Consider the following 14521-nt stretch of genomic DNA (forward strand, 5'->3'; position numbering starts at 1 on the left):
GTGCATGTAATGGGGAAAGTTCTGGAAATTAATTTTATCTGGCATAGCATTTCTAGAAGAAAGCATGAAGAATGCAAATGGTATGTATATGGATTTGCTTTCATTGTGTACTTTTGGGAGAGGGTAGGTGTTAAAACTGTAGTTGTATTTCTGATAGGTTTCTAAAATATGAAAATTACATTGGTATTTTGCTACTTCTCTTAGGTATGTTGATTTCATTTGCTTCTAGTGTAGGGAATTAAAATATGTTTTAAAACCATCTAAATGTCGAATAGATAGTCAGAAAGGATTCCCATTATTTGCTTGCCTAGCATTGTCTAACTCACACTTAAAGTAAAATAAGAATCACTTACTCTGGGTTTAGGCCACTGACTCGGTTGCTTTCCCATATCCTTAGATTCGAACCTTTTTAACTTTTTGATAAGGTACGAAAATAAACAGTGACAGTTTTCCTTTGTTTAGGTTGCTCTTGCTATATAACAGCAGTCCTTTCTTGCCAGTGTAGAGGAAAGCACTGAAGCAAAATCATTGCTGTAAAGATACCACTTGTAACGTTGAGTCCAGCTGACAGAATGTCTTAGGTCTTTTCCTTAAGGCTACTCACTGCCATTTTATAATTGAAAATGCTTTCCATCCTGAGATTTTGGGAGAAATACCTGTTTTTATGCTTAGAAAGAAAGCACAGGGTTTTCTTTCTAAAGTGTATTTAATGGTTCCTTGTTGGTAGTAGTGAAAATACAGCATGTTACTTTTATTCTCTTATAAAAACTAGTTACTGTTTATTGAGGCTTGATGCTGATTTGGTGTGTGAAAATGGCCAAAGTTTAGTTTTTTACTTACATTTTCTGTTATCACTGTTAACACTGATTAATACAACCTTTAACATAAAGTGTGGAATCATCAAGTATAAAATTGTAACCATACAGCCTTTCTTAACTGAATAGTTTCCCTTAATGTTTGGATTTTTTTGGATTTTCTTTTGACGTATTAGATTTGTCTTAGGTTCAACTGGAAAACTACGTTTCAATATCTTTTTACAGACCACGCAGTGGCTTATAAATTGCTGAACTCAATTTTCCTGAACTGTGACTTGGGAAGCTGACTCAAGAAAATATTAGAAGAGACTTTTTTCTCTGCAGGTTCCTATGAACAGCAATGTCCAGTCTGATCTCTGTGTGCTATGAGTCAGAGAGTGGCTGGTTTTTATTGTTTTCCTTGGTGGCTCAGTTCATGGGCAAGTTCTGTGGAGCATTGGGAAGTTTTTTTACACATCCAGCAATGATTCCTGTGCACTTGGAATATACCTTTCAAAAAAAATCAGGATAGGAAAGAGCTGACGCTTGCGGCTTCACAGGTTTTTGTTATCAAGCAGTCCCTTTTTCTTTGGTCTTCATTTTAAATCTAGAGCAAGAATCAAATAACCCTGTAAGATGATTTTCTCAAAGAGGAGAAGCAAGCTGATTATTTCCAAGAAGAAAGTAAAAATCTTGGAGTCTAGGGAGAAAATGAGTCTAGATTTCAACCTTTAAGTTTTTGATTGTGGAAACCATTTTATTGATAACTTCTGTCGCTCTTCTGTAGCAAGTGTGCTTCCAGGGTGCACGCTCTCTCCTTGGGTGTCCCTGTGCTCTCGCAAGCATGTCCATCAGTTATGAGCTGTTTGCACAGAGGAACACTTAGAAAACCTTCAATATGTTAAACATGTTTCATTTCAGTGGATACCTAATGTATAGAATGGTACATGTTAAAATAAACCATATTGTATTTTAAAAGGAGAATTTCATTTCTTTTGGCTATTAATGTAGATACAGCCAAAAGATGAGGACCAGAAACCATTAACTTCATCGAATCCAGTATTAGAACTTGAACTGGCAGAGGAAAAATTACCCATGACTCTTTCTAGGCAAGAGGTAAGTTTATATATGAGTGCTTTGTTTAAAAAAAAAAGAGTCTCCACAGGATTGCATTTATCTCTAGTTCTAATAACTTTTATGTCATCATTTCCCATATAAAATGGGAAAATGACCTGACCAGCACAGTATTTTAGTTCAGTTTTCTTTATGAGGTTCTAAACTTCTGCTTTTCTTGATACTGTTGTCTTAAATAATTTAAAGAATATCTTATGTCTTAAATTTTTTAAAGACTATATCCTTCTAAACTTTAAAAGCTAAACACATTCTAAATAAGTATAATTAAATGCATATATTTGAAATACTTAACTTAGATAATTTGTCAGTTATTTAAAATAATATAATTTGTGTATTAAGAGAAAGTAAGTTACAAAATGGTAACTTTTGTTGTTGTTGTTCAGTTGCTAAGTCTGTGTCCAACTCTTTGCAACCGCGTGGACTGTATCCCACTAGGCTTCTCTGTTCTCCACTGTCTCCCAAGTTTGCTCAGATTCATATCTTTTGAGTCGGTGATGCTATCAAACCATCTCATCCTCTGCTGCCCCCTTCTCCTTTTGTCCTCAGTCTTTCTCAGCATCAGCATCTTTTCCAGTGAGTTGGCTCTTCACATCAGGTAGCCAAAGTATTGGAGCTTCAGCTTCAGTATCAATCCTTCTAATGAATATTCAGGGTTTTACTTTCTCTTAATATATCTTTCGAAGTCAAAATATCGAGGTCGATATAATTTTTTATGACTACATAATTTTCCATAATATTTTAGAACTACTACTTTATTATTTTTAAAACCAATTCTTTGTTAATGGTCATTTAGATTGCCTCAGCATTTCCCTTTTATAGGTTATACTGAGATGAACATCCTTATACAGATGTCATTGCATGTGATTATATGATTAGTTTCCTTTGGAAAATTTTCTGGAAACATGGTTTCTGGAGTCTACTAAAGACTATATATTAATACATGTCTAACACTTTGGATATAAATTACCAGAGAGCTCTGTAGACACGTTTCACCAGTTCATACTCTAGCCTATAGGCTTTGTCCATACCCTGGTCAATATCAACTATAATTTTCCTTCAACAACAGCAAAATTTTAAGATATTCATGTGAAAAAAGAGTTCAGATTATATACACAGGGTACACAATGAAATGAACTTTGAGCAAAACAAAACTTTCAGAGGAAAGGAGGGCTGACTCCAGAAGCTGTCATGTGAAAACTAGATGAAGGACTTTTGAATACTTGGCCTGAAGAGAAGAATGTTAGAGGTTTTTGAAAACAGATCCGTTGACCACAGTTCTAATTTTGAAAAAACATTGAGTATTCTGTCTTTTCATAAAGCTGAGATAATTGAAAAGAGGTAGGTTTTTGTTTATTTTGAGAAGCATAGTATAACTATCCAAAGATGAGGGGGGCTGCTCCATGAAGAGGTGTGATTCCTGTCATTCGTCAGGCAGTGGCCTGAAGAAGGTGTTTTTGAGGTCATTTCTGCATTGATTGGAGATACCCCTAGATGAACTCTAAGTTTTTGTTTCAGTTAATCCAGTGGAAGCCTTGCCAGTGGTTTCTAAATGTGATACTATTTCAGTTCCCAGATTAAGTTCTTGGTAATTTATTTTCTAATTACAGTTTGTTTTCTTAATTATAATTTTTATTAGTCCTTTTTATGAAATATAGCATGTATACAAAGTGTGTGTAAAATGTGCAATATAGTGGATAATTGTAAAACAAAACAGACACTCATACAACCATCACCAAAGTCAAGGAGGAATATTATCAGCCCTCCAAAAGCCCTGCACCCATTTGTAACTCACTTTCTTGTCTAAGGGACTAGTTTAGTTTTTAGTCTTCTAAAATAGGAGTTACTTTAGATGTTTCTTTCTTTCTTTTTCTTTTTTTTAATAGGTTATCAGAAGATTGAGAGAAAGAGGAGAACCAATCAGACTATTTGGAGAAACAGATTATGATGCTTTTCAACGTTTAAGAAAAATAGAGATCCTCACACCGGAAGTTAACAAGGTAAGAAGAACAAAGCTAGAATATCATTGTACCACATAGCTGAGAATACTACAGAACTTTGACAGACTTCAAATAATTGCCTTATTATAAGGAAAAAAGGAAAAATGAAGTTGCCAGATTACTGCTGCTGAATGTAAATTTTCTTTTAAAAGGCACACATCTTGAGCATGCGGTTCAGTGCATTTTGAAAATGCTTGCAAGTGTGTGGCCACTACCCTTACGAAGATATAGAGTATTTTCATCACACACACATGAAAACTCCCCAGCACCCCTTCTTGGCCAGTCCCTGGATTCTTCCTCCTCCACTCCTGGGAAACCACCAGGAGTTGGTTGGTTTTAAATCCTGTCACCGTCGATGAACTTTACTTGTGTTAGTATTTCACTTGGGTGGAGTCACAGAGGATATGTCTGCTTTCTTTTGCTCAGTGTAAGATTTTGTGGATTCATCCATGTTATTGTGGATGTTGGTAACTTGTTCCTTTTCATTGCTGATGATATTCAGTAATATGAATGTATCACAATATGTTTCTAGCCTTGGGCTGTTATGAGTGAAACTGCTGTGAACGTTCTTACACAAATCTTTTTTGGCTCTATGTTATTTCTCCTAGTTAAATACATTTTTATCTCCCTGGAAGTGAAATTGCTGAATAGTAACAGTATATGTATGCTCAACTTTCTAAGAAATGCTGGATATTGCCAGTGTTGTCTCATTAGTGTTTGTTATTGTTAGTCTTTTAAATTTTAACCATTCTCTTGTTTGTGTCATAGTATCTCATGTGGTTCTATTCACAATTCCCTGACAACTAAAGATTATGAGCATCTTTCTTTAGACTTATTAGCCACATCTTTCTCTATGCAGTGTGTCTTTTGTTCATGTTTCAGTTGGGTTGTCTTTTTATTTTTGAATTATAGGAGTTCTTTATGTATAATCTGGATTCTTCGTTAGATATACAAATTCATGTTGTGTATCTATTTTTTCCTAGGCTTTACCTGTTCTCTTAATGGTGTCTTTTCATGGGCAGGACTTTTGATTTTGACAAAGTTCACTTTATAATTACTGCTTGTGGTGTTTTGCTTAAGAAAACTTTGCCTACCCTAAGATCTTAAAGAGATGGTATTTTCTGTATTTTCTTCTGAAACTTTAATAGCTTCAGCTTTACTTTTAGGACTCTGATCTTGTTTTATGGCTCAGCTTATATTCCGTCTTGGTGAATATTCCATGGGCTCTTGAAAAGAGTATGCTTTATGCTTTTGAAATGTCAATTACAGTGGTGTTTAGATCTTTTGTGGCCTCATTTACTTATTTACTTGCTCTTTCAGCTACTGAGAGAGAAAGATGTGGTTATATGTAGTTGTGTAACAAACCACCCCAAAACTTACCCTTAAAACAATTCATTATCATAAAATCTTTCTCAGTCATTTGTGATGGTAACAAACCACCCTGAAACCTTGTATCCTAAGATAGTTTATCATTCTCCATCACGTTCTGTGGTTCCATTGGGTTTAAGCTGGGTAGTGTTTTGGTTGGGGTCTCGCCTGTGATACAGTCAGGTGAGGGCTGCGGCTGAGGTCACTTGAAGGCTCCCTGGTCTGGCCTTCTTACTAGGCATGCCGCCTTGAAGGTGCAGTTTTGTTGTAGCAGAGGTCAGCATTTCCTGCCCTTTTAAAGCTAATTATCCCATTGTATGTATGGATGCCATTTTGTTAATCCATTCATCCTTGTTGGACAGGTAGGTTGCTTCTACCTTTTGGGCTATTGTGAATAATGCTGCTGTGGACACAGGTATATAAATATCTGTTCAAGTTCCCTGCTTTCTCTTTTACATATATTCCTAGAAGTGGAATTGCTGAATTGTATGGTGATTCTATGTTTAACTTCTTTTTAAAAGCATAAATGAATTTAAAACATTTTCTTCATTTGTATTATTAATGTGCTCAGCAATTTGTTTTTGTTTTCAGTCCTATCTAAAGTTTCCTAAGCTAAATCCTCAGAAAGAGCTAAGTAATGCCTCATTTCACCAGTATTTGTTCCTCTTCTATATCCCGAGTCACTTTCCTTATCAAAAGAGTCTAAAATGCTAATGTGCACTATTCAGTTTTTGTTACCTGATTTAATTTTTCTGCTACTCATGTCTCATTACTTGAGAAATTTTCTAGCTTTTAATATTAACTTACTACAACCTGCTGTATTCTGATCTTATTCAATACTAGAATTTATTTGTACTTTTTAAAGTTGAGGTGTAATTGACATATAACATATTTCAGATGTACAGCATAATGACTTGATATTTGTATATATTGCAAAATGATCCTCACAGTAAATCTAATATTCATCACTGTATGTAGTTACAAAAATTTTTTTCTTGTGATGAAGACTTTTTTAAAGATCTACTCTCTGAGTAACTTTGAAATGTGCAGTGCAGTATTAAGTTTAGTCACCATGCTGTACATTATATCCATGTGACTTATTTATTTTATAACTGCAACAGTCTAAAAGTTAATAACTTAAGTTTGAACACATTCTGAAGCGCAACACTTTTCCTCTTTTCCCTGCACATTTTTTTCTGATACCACATTTTACATCTTTTTGTATTGTGTAGCCCTTAACTAATTACTGCACTTATAGTTATTTTTACTACTTTTGTCTTGTAATCTTCACACTAGCTTTATAAGTGATTAATTTACCCCCTGTACCATACATTTACTTTTATCATTGAGATTTATACTTTCATATGTTTTCTTGCCAGCTGAAAGAAGTCCCTTTAACATTTCTTACAAGGCTAGTTTAGTGGTTAGGAGCTCTCTTAGCTTTTGCTTGTCTGAAAACTCTGTTGCTCCTTCAATTCTGAATGATAACTTTGCTGGGTAGCGTGTTCTTGGAAGATTTTTCTTTTAGCACTTCAAATATATTGTGCCACTCCCTCCTGACCTGCAAAGTTTCTGCTAAAAAATATCCTGATAGTCTTAGTGGGGGGTGGTTCCTTATACAAAGCAAGTTGTTTTTCTCCTGCTGCTTTCAAGATTCTTTCCTTTCTGTAATTTTTTTTTTAAAAAAGTAGAGTGTAATTGATTTACAATACTGTGTTAACTTCAGGTAGAGAGCATAGTATTTTTTGCAGATTATGCTCCATTATAGGTTATTACGCTATAATAGGTACAATTCTCTATTTGTACCAATTCTCTATTTGCTTCTCTATTTTAAATGTAGTTTGTATATCCAATACCCCTAATTTGTCACTCTCCCCTTTCTTTTTCTCATTGGTAACCACAAGTTTGTTTTCTGTATCTGTGAGTCTGTTTCTGTTTTGCATATATATTCATTTGTATTATTTTTTAAATTCCATATAAGTGATATCATACAGTATTTGTCTTTCTCAGTCTAACTTATTTCACAAGACATAATATTCTCAGGTCCATCCATGTTGTTAAAAGTGCCAGAATTCCATTCTTTATTATGGCTGAGTAATATTCCTGTGTTTGTGTGTGAGAGAGAGACATACATACATGTTCTTCATCTAGTTGTCTGTGGGGCGCTTGGGTCCCTTCCATGTCTTGGTTATTGTAACTAGTGCTGCTGTGAACTTTGGGGTGCATGTATCTTTTCAGATTTTTGTTTTTGTGGATGCATACGCAGGAGTGGAATTGCTGTGTCATATGGTAGTTCTATTTTTAGTTTTTTAAGGAACCAGTGTACTATTTTTCAATAGTGGCTATATCAGTTTTCATTCCCACCACTAGTGTACAAGAGTTCCCTTTACTCCATATCCTCTTCAGCATTTGTTGTTTGTAGGCTTCTTAATGACGGCTGTTCTGACTTGTGTGAGGTGATACCTCATTGTGGTTTTGATTTGCATTTCTCTGGTAATTAGCGGTCCATCTAGTCAAAGCTATGGCTATGGTTTTTCCAGTAGTCATGTATAGATGTGAGAGTTGGACTATAAAGAAAGCTGAGTGCCAAAGAACTGATGCTTTTGAACTGTGGTGTTGGAGAAGACTCTTGAGAGTCCCTTGGACTGCAAGGAGATCCAACCAGGCCATCCTAAAGGAGATCAGCCCTGGGTGTTCATTGGACGGACTGATGCTGAAGCTGAAACTCCAGTACTTTGACCACCTGATGCGAAGAACTGACTCATTTGAAAAGACCCTCATGCTGGGAAAGATTGAAGGCAGGAGGAGAAGGGGACAATAGAGGATGAGATGGTTGGATGGCATCACCAACTCGATGGACATGAGTTTGAGCAGCCTCTGGGAGTTGGTGATGGGCAGGGAAGCCTGGCGTGCTACAGTTCATGGGGTCGCAAAGAGTTGGACATGAGTGAGTGACTAAACTGAATAATTAGTAATGCAGAACATCTTTTCATGTGCCCATTAGCTGTATGTATGTCTTCTCTGAGAAATGTCTTTTCGGGTCTTCTGACCATTTTTGGATTGGGTTGTTTTTTGATATTGAGTTGTATGAGCTGTTTGTATGTTTTGGATATTAATGCCTTGAGGGTCACATCATTTGTAAATATTTTCTCCCATTCAGTAGATTGTTTTTTATTTTGCTGATGGTTTCTTTGCTTTGCAAAAGCTTTTAAGTTTCATCAGGTCCCATTTGTTTGGTTTTGCTTTTATTTCTTTTGCCTTAGGAGACTGATTAAAGAAAATACTGCTAAGATTTATGTCAGAGTGCTCCGCCTGTGTTCTCTTGTAGGAACTGTCTTTAACTTTTGACATTTTAACTGTAATGTGCCTTAATGTAGGTATGTTTAACTTTTTCAGATATTGCTGTAACATTTCCCGCAGCAGCTGTACTATTTTACATTTCCAGCAGCACACAATGGGTCTGTTTCTCCATATCCTAGCCATGTTGTTATTTTCTGTTTTCTGTTGATAATATCCATCCTGATGGTTGTGAAGTGGTATCTCTGTGGTTTGATTTGCATTTCCCCGATGATTAGTGAGGTTGAGCATCTTTTCATTTACTTACTGGCCATTGTGTGTTGTCTATTCAAGTCTTTTGCTTATTTTAAATCAGATTTTCTGCTGTAGTTAACTCTAAGAGTTACAGTTTTATAGTTTTAGCCCTTACATTTAAGTCTTTGATCCATTTTGAGTTAATTTCTATATGTGGTATATGATAAGGGTCTATCTTTAAGGCTTCCATTTTAATCAAATGATCACAAACGAGAAATGAATAAAATGTGGAGTTTACTGGTTTGTTAGAAACATAGTGAAGTCTAGGACGTGGTTGAGACTCTGGCTTTATGCTGTTGACGTTGCCAAATGTTTTGGAAGTTGAAAACACTTGGAGTTGTTAGCCATTTTCAGTGAACCAGGAAAATGGGTGGAGCACCTGGTCACTTTCTCTAGGCCTCATTAGAAAATTACAGTGTTTATGCAGATTCTTAATTGGATTTGTCACTCATATTTTTTATTTTTCTGACCATCAGACTAGCTATTGTGTGTATATTCTTTTAAATTTGAATATGTTCATAAGAATTGACTTTGAATGGACAGTAGTGATAGCTGTATAATAAATTGAAATATTGTTTGAGTTTCCTTGTGGAGAAAAAAAGGAATTATTAGAGAAAAAATCAGAAGTGAAACATCAGTGAAATTACATACTAGGTGTAACTTTTTACCTTTCCTCAGGGATTGAGGAATGATCTGAAAGCCGCTTTGGATAAGATTGATCAGCAGTACCTCAATGAACTTGTGGGTGGCCAAGAGCCTGGAGAGGAAGACACCCAGAATGATTTGAAAGTTCATGAAGAAAACACCACAATTGAAGAATTAGAGGTGATCCCTCCACCACCTTCCTCACTCCTCCACCCCACCTTTCATTCCCTGGAGCCGATGGTTGAGCTCGTTAGACTGTTCATTTCACAGCACCCTGGCATCTTTGGTAGTTACAAAGATCTTCTTTGGTTGTTCTTCTGTTCCATGCCTGTTGTTTATTCACTCCCTTTTTTCTCATTTTCTACATTCCCCTCCTTCCTGCCTTCAAAAGTATTCATTCTGATATGTTTGATGTGCATCCTTTTATTTATTGATGGTCTTGTAAACCCAGTAATGTTTTGTATGTATGTGCTTCAGTATACATAAATGATACTTTACTGTGAAATTCTTCATTCTTTTTTTTATTTTCAAGTTTCATCCTTGATATTCTATGTCATCTAAACTTTTGATTTTAATTGCTACATAGTATTTTATATAGTATGCCTTTCAGTGCCTTTTAACAATAGCATGATTATTTAATAATAGCACGATTGCACCCCTCTTCCTGTTACCACAAACAGTTTTGTGGCAGACAGTCTTGTACATAACCCCTCTGGACCAGAAGCAAGATTGCTTCTTAACTTGTCTGAATACTGCCAGGTTGCTCTTTGGAATGGGTGTACCAGTCTCTACTCCACCATCAGCAGTGTATCCATACATCCTTGCCAATACTTGGCAATATCTTGCTTTCTTATTTTTGCCAGTATTGAATGTGGAGTGATATATGTAATATTACTTGAAATAATTTTGAATTATCTAACTGTCTAGCATGAGCAAAAATAATGACTTAAATTTCTTAATAATTGTAAAGTCATTTTTCTGTTACCTTTCATGCCTTGCTCTTAACCCATGTTGGCTGCTGTAAGTGAGATTGTAGTTGAGGTTATCGTTTGTTTTTTTGAGATTTTCTCCCTTTTTATTTATCTTTTAATACATATTTATTTTTAATTGATTGCTTTACATTATTGGTTTGATTTCTGCCATACATCAACATGAATTAGGCTTAGGTGTGCATATCTGAGGTGGTTGTTTTATTTGTACTCCCACCCCCTGAATTTTACTGAAATAAAACTGGTGAGCAAACCAGTTCTAGGCATTTTAAACAACTTTGGAGATAGTCACATACTATGCAATTTATCCTTTTAAGGTGTACAATTCAGTGGTTTTTAGTATATTCACAAGGTCGTACAACCATCATCACTGTCTAATTTTAGAGCATTTTTGTTCCCCTAGAAAGAAACCTCACATTTATTAGCAGTCACTCCCTTTATCTTTAGATTCATAAAAGGTAACATGCTTTCTAAATTTAAATGGCAAATTGATATTTTTAACCTATCTAGAAATTCTGTCAGGCTTTAAATCAAAATTGGACCGTACATGTAATAAAGGGCCACGTTTGGACTGATGTTAATAGTATATATATTCAGCTGTTGCTCCTGACTAATGAACAGAAACATTCCTTCTTTTCAGGCTCTGGGAGAATCTTTAGGAAAAGGTGATGATCATAAAGACATGGACATCATTACCAAATTCCTTAAGGTATGTACTTTTTGGCTAGGAAAGGAGGATGTTTCCTTTAGATAAGAATTGGTCTTACTTTTTTTTTGGTCTTACAGTTCTGAATTGTTTAAGAGTTAAAGACTGGAAAGGGAGATTCTGATTAAACATTTCTGCATGTGTAGTGTTTATAATGTTGGTATGTGTTTGGATATAGAGGTTAAACAGAAAATGTATGTTTACTTTCTTCATGGCACTTGTAAAGCTGACTCATTATTGTAAACACACAGAAAAGAATCATAGCAGTAGAATGAACAAGAAGTTTTCAGGATTAAAAAAATTTTTTTAAACATCCTGGGAAAGAGTATATAATAAGGAGAGGGTTCCAGAAGCTTCTCTGAGAGATGACATAAGGAAAAAGTGGCAAGACATTGGCAGTGAAAAAAGCAAACACTCCGGTAACATTTCAGAGAATTATCAGTAGCTCATTCTATCTTTCTTCCTAGCTTTTTTCTCTTCAGTGGTTTAGGTAGGGTATGTGCAAACCCCAGATTCCTTTTAACATTTCTTCACAAATTATTAATATTTATAATGGCAACCCACTCCAGTACTCTTGCCTGGAAAATCCCATGGACGGAAGAGCCTGGTAGGCTGGAGTCCATGGGGTCTCGAAGAGTCGGACACGACTGAGCGACTTCACTTTCACTTTTCCCTTTCATGCATTGAAGAAGGAAATGGCAACCCACTCCAGTGTTCTTGCCTGGAGAATCCCAGGGATGGCAGAGCCTGGTGGGCTGCCCTCTATGGGGTCGCACAGAGTCGGACACGACTGAAACGACTTAGCAGCAGCAGCAGCATATTCAGACCAAGAGATTTAAATACAAGAAATGCTTTTACTTGTATTTACAGTTTAAATACAACATAATCGGTCATCAAGATTCTTAACCCACTGGGGATTTTGCATGGAATTAGCTAGGGCATGGGATCTAGTATGAACTAGAATTTCCTTTGAGTGATGGCCTCCCCCAATAGCACGTGCATAGGTAACACCACTAGGGGAGTATGGCCTCCTCAGTCTTCACTGTTTAGCTGCCTCCAGAAAGGATGCTCTTTGTGTAGTTAAATTCAAGGAGCACCTGGGTAGTTTTCTAGGGTGGGATGGGGGCTGGTCATAGTTTCTTGTATTTTCATTCCTTTTTTCCTTCCTTCTTTGGTCAGGTGTTTTAGAGGGAATTTTTAATTGAATTGTGGTCTCTACTGCAAAAGTACAAAGTCCAAATACAACATCATCATCCTTGGAAAATTGATTAAATATCATAGCACATGGTATTTCTGGCCTGAAAAAGGAACTTTTCCGTATTTCAGCCTGGAGTTCTTTTTAGGGGGGAAATGGATCACACTTGAGCTAGGAATATGTGTAGAATAGGGAGGTTTGTGCCTTGCCAAAAGCACTGCTTTAAAACATCTATGAGTTACTAAGCAGAAACAGTTCATTAAAACATCAGCAACTAATATTAATCAGTTGAGACATTTACTCTAAGGATGAATGTATACTGTTTTGTGCATCAGAGAACTTTCATGCTTATGAAACCACTGGGTGGCATTGTAGTCTAAATTTACCCTTTCTTTCCACAGTTTCTTCTTGGTGTTTGGGCTAAAGAGCTGAATGCCAGAGAGGATTATGTGAAGCGCAGTGTGCAGGGTAAACTGAACAGTGCTACTCAAAAACAGACGGAGTCCTATCTCAGACCCCTTTTCAGAAAGCTACGGAAAAGGGTGAGGTTTCTCAAAAAATGCTTTCACTAACTGATTTTTTAAAGATAGAATATATAAAGTTAGGATAAATGTGATCTGTACATACTGAGCTTCCATAATTATTTTTTTTTCCTTTTCCAGAACCTTCCTGCTGATATTAAAGAATCTATAACAGATATTATTAAATTCATGTTGCAGAGGGAATACGTGAAGGTACATTACCATGCTGTGTATCAAAATTATATTTACGAGTGTATCTAGATTGTGTGCATAATACGTTCATCTCATGTGGGATTATTTTAATAGCAGATTTAAGAATAAATGTGAAATAAATTTTAAAAACTTTGCATTTTATAATTTATCATCAGCTTTATTGTTAGATATGAATAAATATTGTTATGTGTGAATAAATAAAAAAATTTTCAGACCATATTTTATTTTTTAGTCATTTTGAAGGAAGGTATAAGGATTCTGCAGAGCACAAATTGGATCTAGGCAGTGTTCATTTCATGAATGGAACTGAATTTCTAAGTTTATAGATGGTTGATTATGGCTTGGAACAAGTTTTCCCATAGAAACAATGTTATTAGATCAGTTTTTCAGGCCAGCTGTAAAAACCTACTTAATCTATAATATAGCTGAACTATTGTACTAATGACACCATGGAACTTAACCACCTTTATGCTGGTTTCTCTGAGAAAATGTTCCAGGTCAGGCTGCCAGAATTCCTTGCTCCCTTTTCAGTGCTGCGACATAGCAGAGCCTAGTAAGGGAGGACTCTTTCCCTTGCTGCAGCATCTTTATTCCTGAATGGACTCAGGGAGGAGGTGGCTGAGGAGAGAGATCTGGTGTCCACGTGCTCTGAGGGCAGAGTTTAGAAAGGTGGGTGAAAGGCTCTCGGTGGTGATGAACAGGAAGACAAGGGCCTCCTGTACCACTAGCGGCATTGGAAGTAGGCCTGTGCTCATGGGCTGTCAGCCAAGTCTGAGGAGGGAGGCTTCCATGGGCTGTGCCTCCCAAGAGAGGAGGAGGAGGGGAGGACTTCTGGGCAGCACCTCCAGTGACAGTTCCAGAGCAGTAGACAGGCTCTACCAGGAAAGCAGGAAAGCCATTGCTTATTCCTGTGCTCTGAGTGTCTGTCCTTGGCTCGGTGATCCTGGGTGACTGGAGGGCTCCCTGATGAGCTACTCCCTCTGCATGGGGGCCAGTTTGTTAGCCAAAGGAAGTGTTTCTGTTTTATGAGTGTCAGCTTTAATTTTGGGTAGTTTATGTGAGTTGCCTGTTTGCTTCCGAAGGGTGATCCCATTGAGATGGATGGCTAAGGTCACCATCACTGTAGAGAGAATTCAGGTCACTTGTCTGCTCAAGACCATGGCTTCTCCTTGGTTCTCCTTGGTTCTTTTCCCATTCATTATCTGAGAAGCTGGTGAAAGTTTATTTTATATAAAGTACACACAGAACTAAAACTTTAATATTTGGACAGTTTTCTTTGAAAATTGTGGGAAACCAAATATTGGAAATTTTATCAGTTAATATCCAGTGATAGATTTCTCATGCACAGGTATCAGTGGAAAAAATGTG

General features: G+C 36.4%; 1 protein-coding gene across 11 annotated transcripts in view; it reads left to right on the forward strand.

Moving 5' to 3' along the window:
- PRPF18 (pre-mRNA processing factor 18) overlaps nucleotides 1–14521 on the forward strand; it is a 53153-nt gene that overhangs the window by 17962 nt on the left and 20670 nt on the right. For 7 of the 11 annotated variants that reach the window (XM_081553555.1, XM_081553551.1, XM_081553546.1 and 4 more), the window contains 6 exons: nucleotides 1806–1910; nucleotides 3812–3925; nucleotides 9563–9709; nucleotides 11159–11227; nucleotides 12821–12961; nucleotides 13082–13153. In XM_081553555.1, coding sequence (XP_081409681.1) covers nucleotides 1890–1910; nucleotides 3812–3925; nucleotides 9563–9709; nucleotides 11159–11227; nucleotides 12821–12961; nucleotides 13082–13153 — 564 coding nt within the window. In that variant the 5' untranslated portion in view covers nucleotides 1806–1889. The remainder of the gene's footprint in view (nucleotides 1–1805; nucleotides 1911–3811; nucleotides 3926–9562; nucleotides 9710–11158; nucleotides 11228–12820; nucleotides 12962–13081; nucleotides 13154–14521) is intronic. The other 4 variants (XM_081553553.1, XM_081553554.1, XM_081553550.1 and 1 more) reach the window with 3 other exon arrangements.

Source organism: Giraffa tippelskirchi, chromosome 13 (assembly GCF_054371585.1).
Source record: "Giraffa tippelskirchi isolate mGirTip1 chromosome 13, T2T-mGirTip1v1.2.pri, whole genome shotgun sequence".
Classification (NCBI taxonomy): Eukaryota; Metazoa; Chordata; class Mammalia; order Artiodactyla; family Giraffidae; genus Giraffa; species Giraffa tippelskirchi.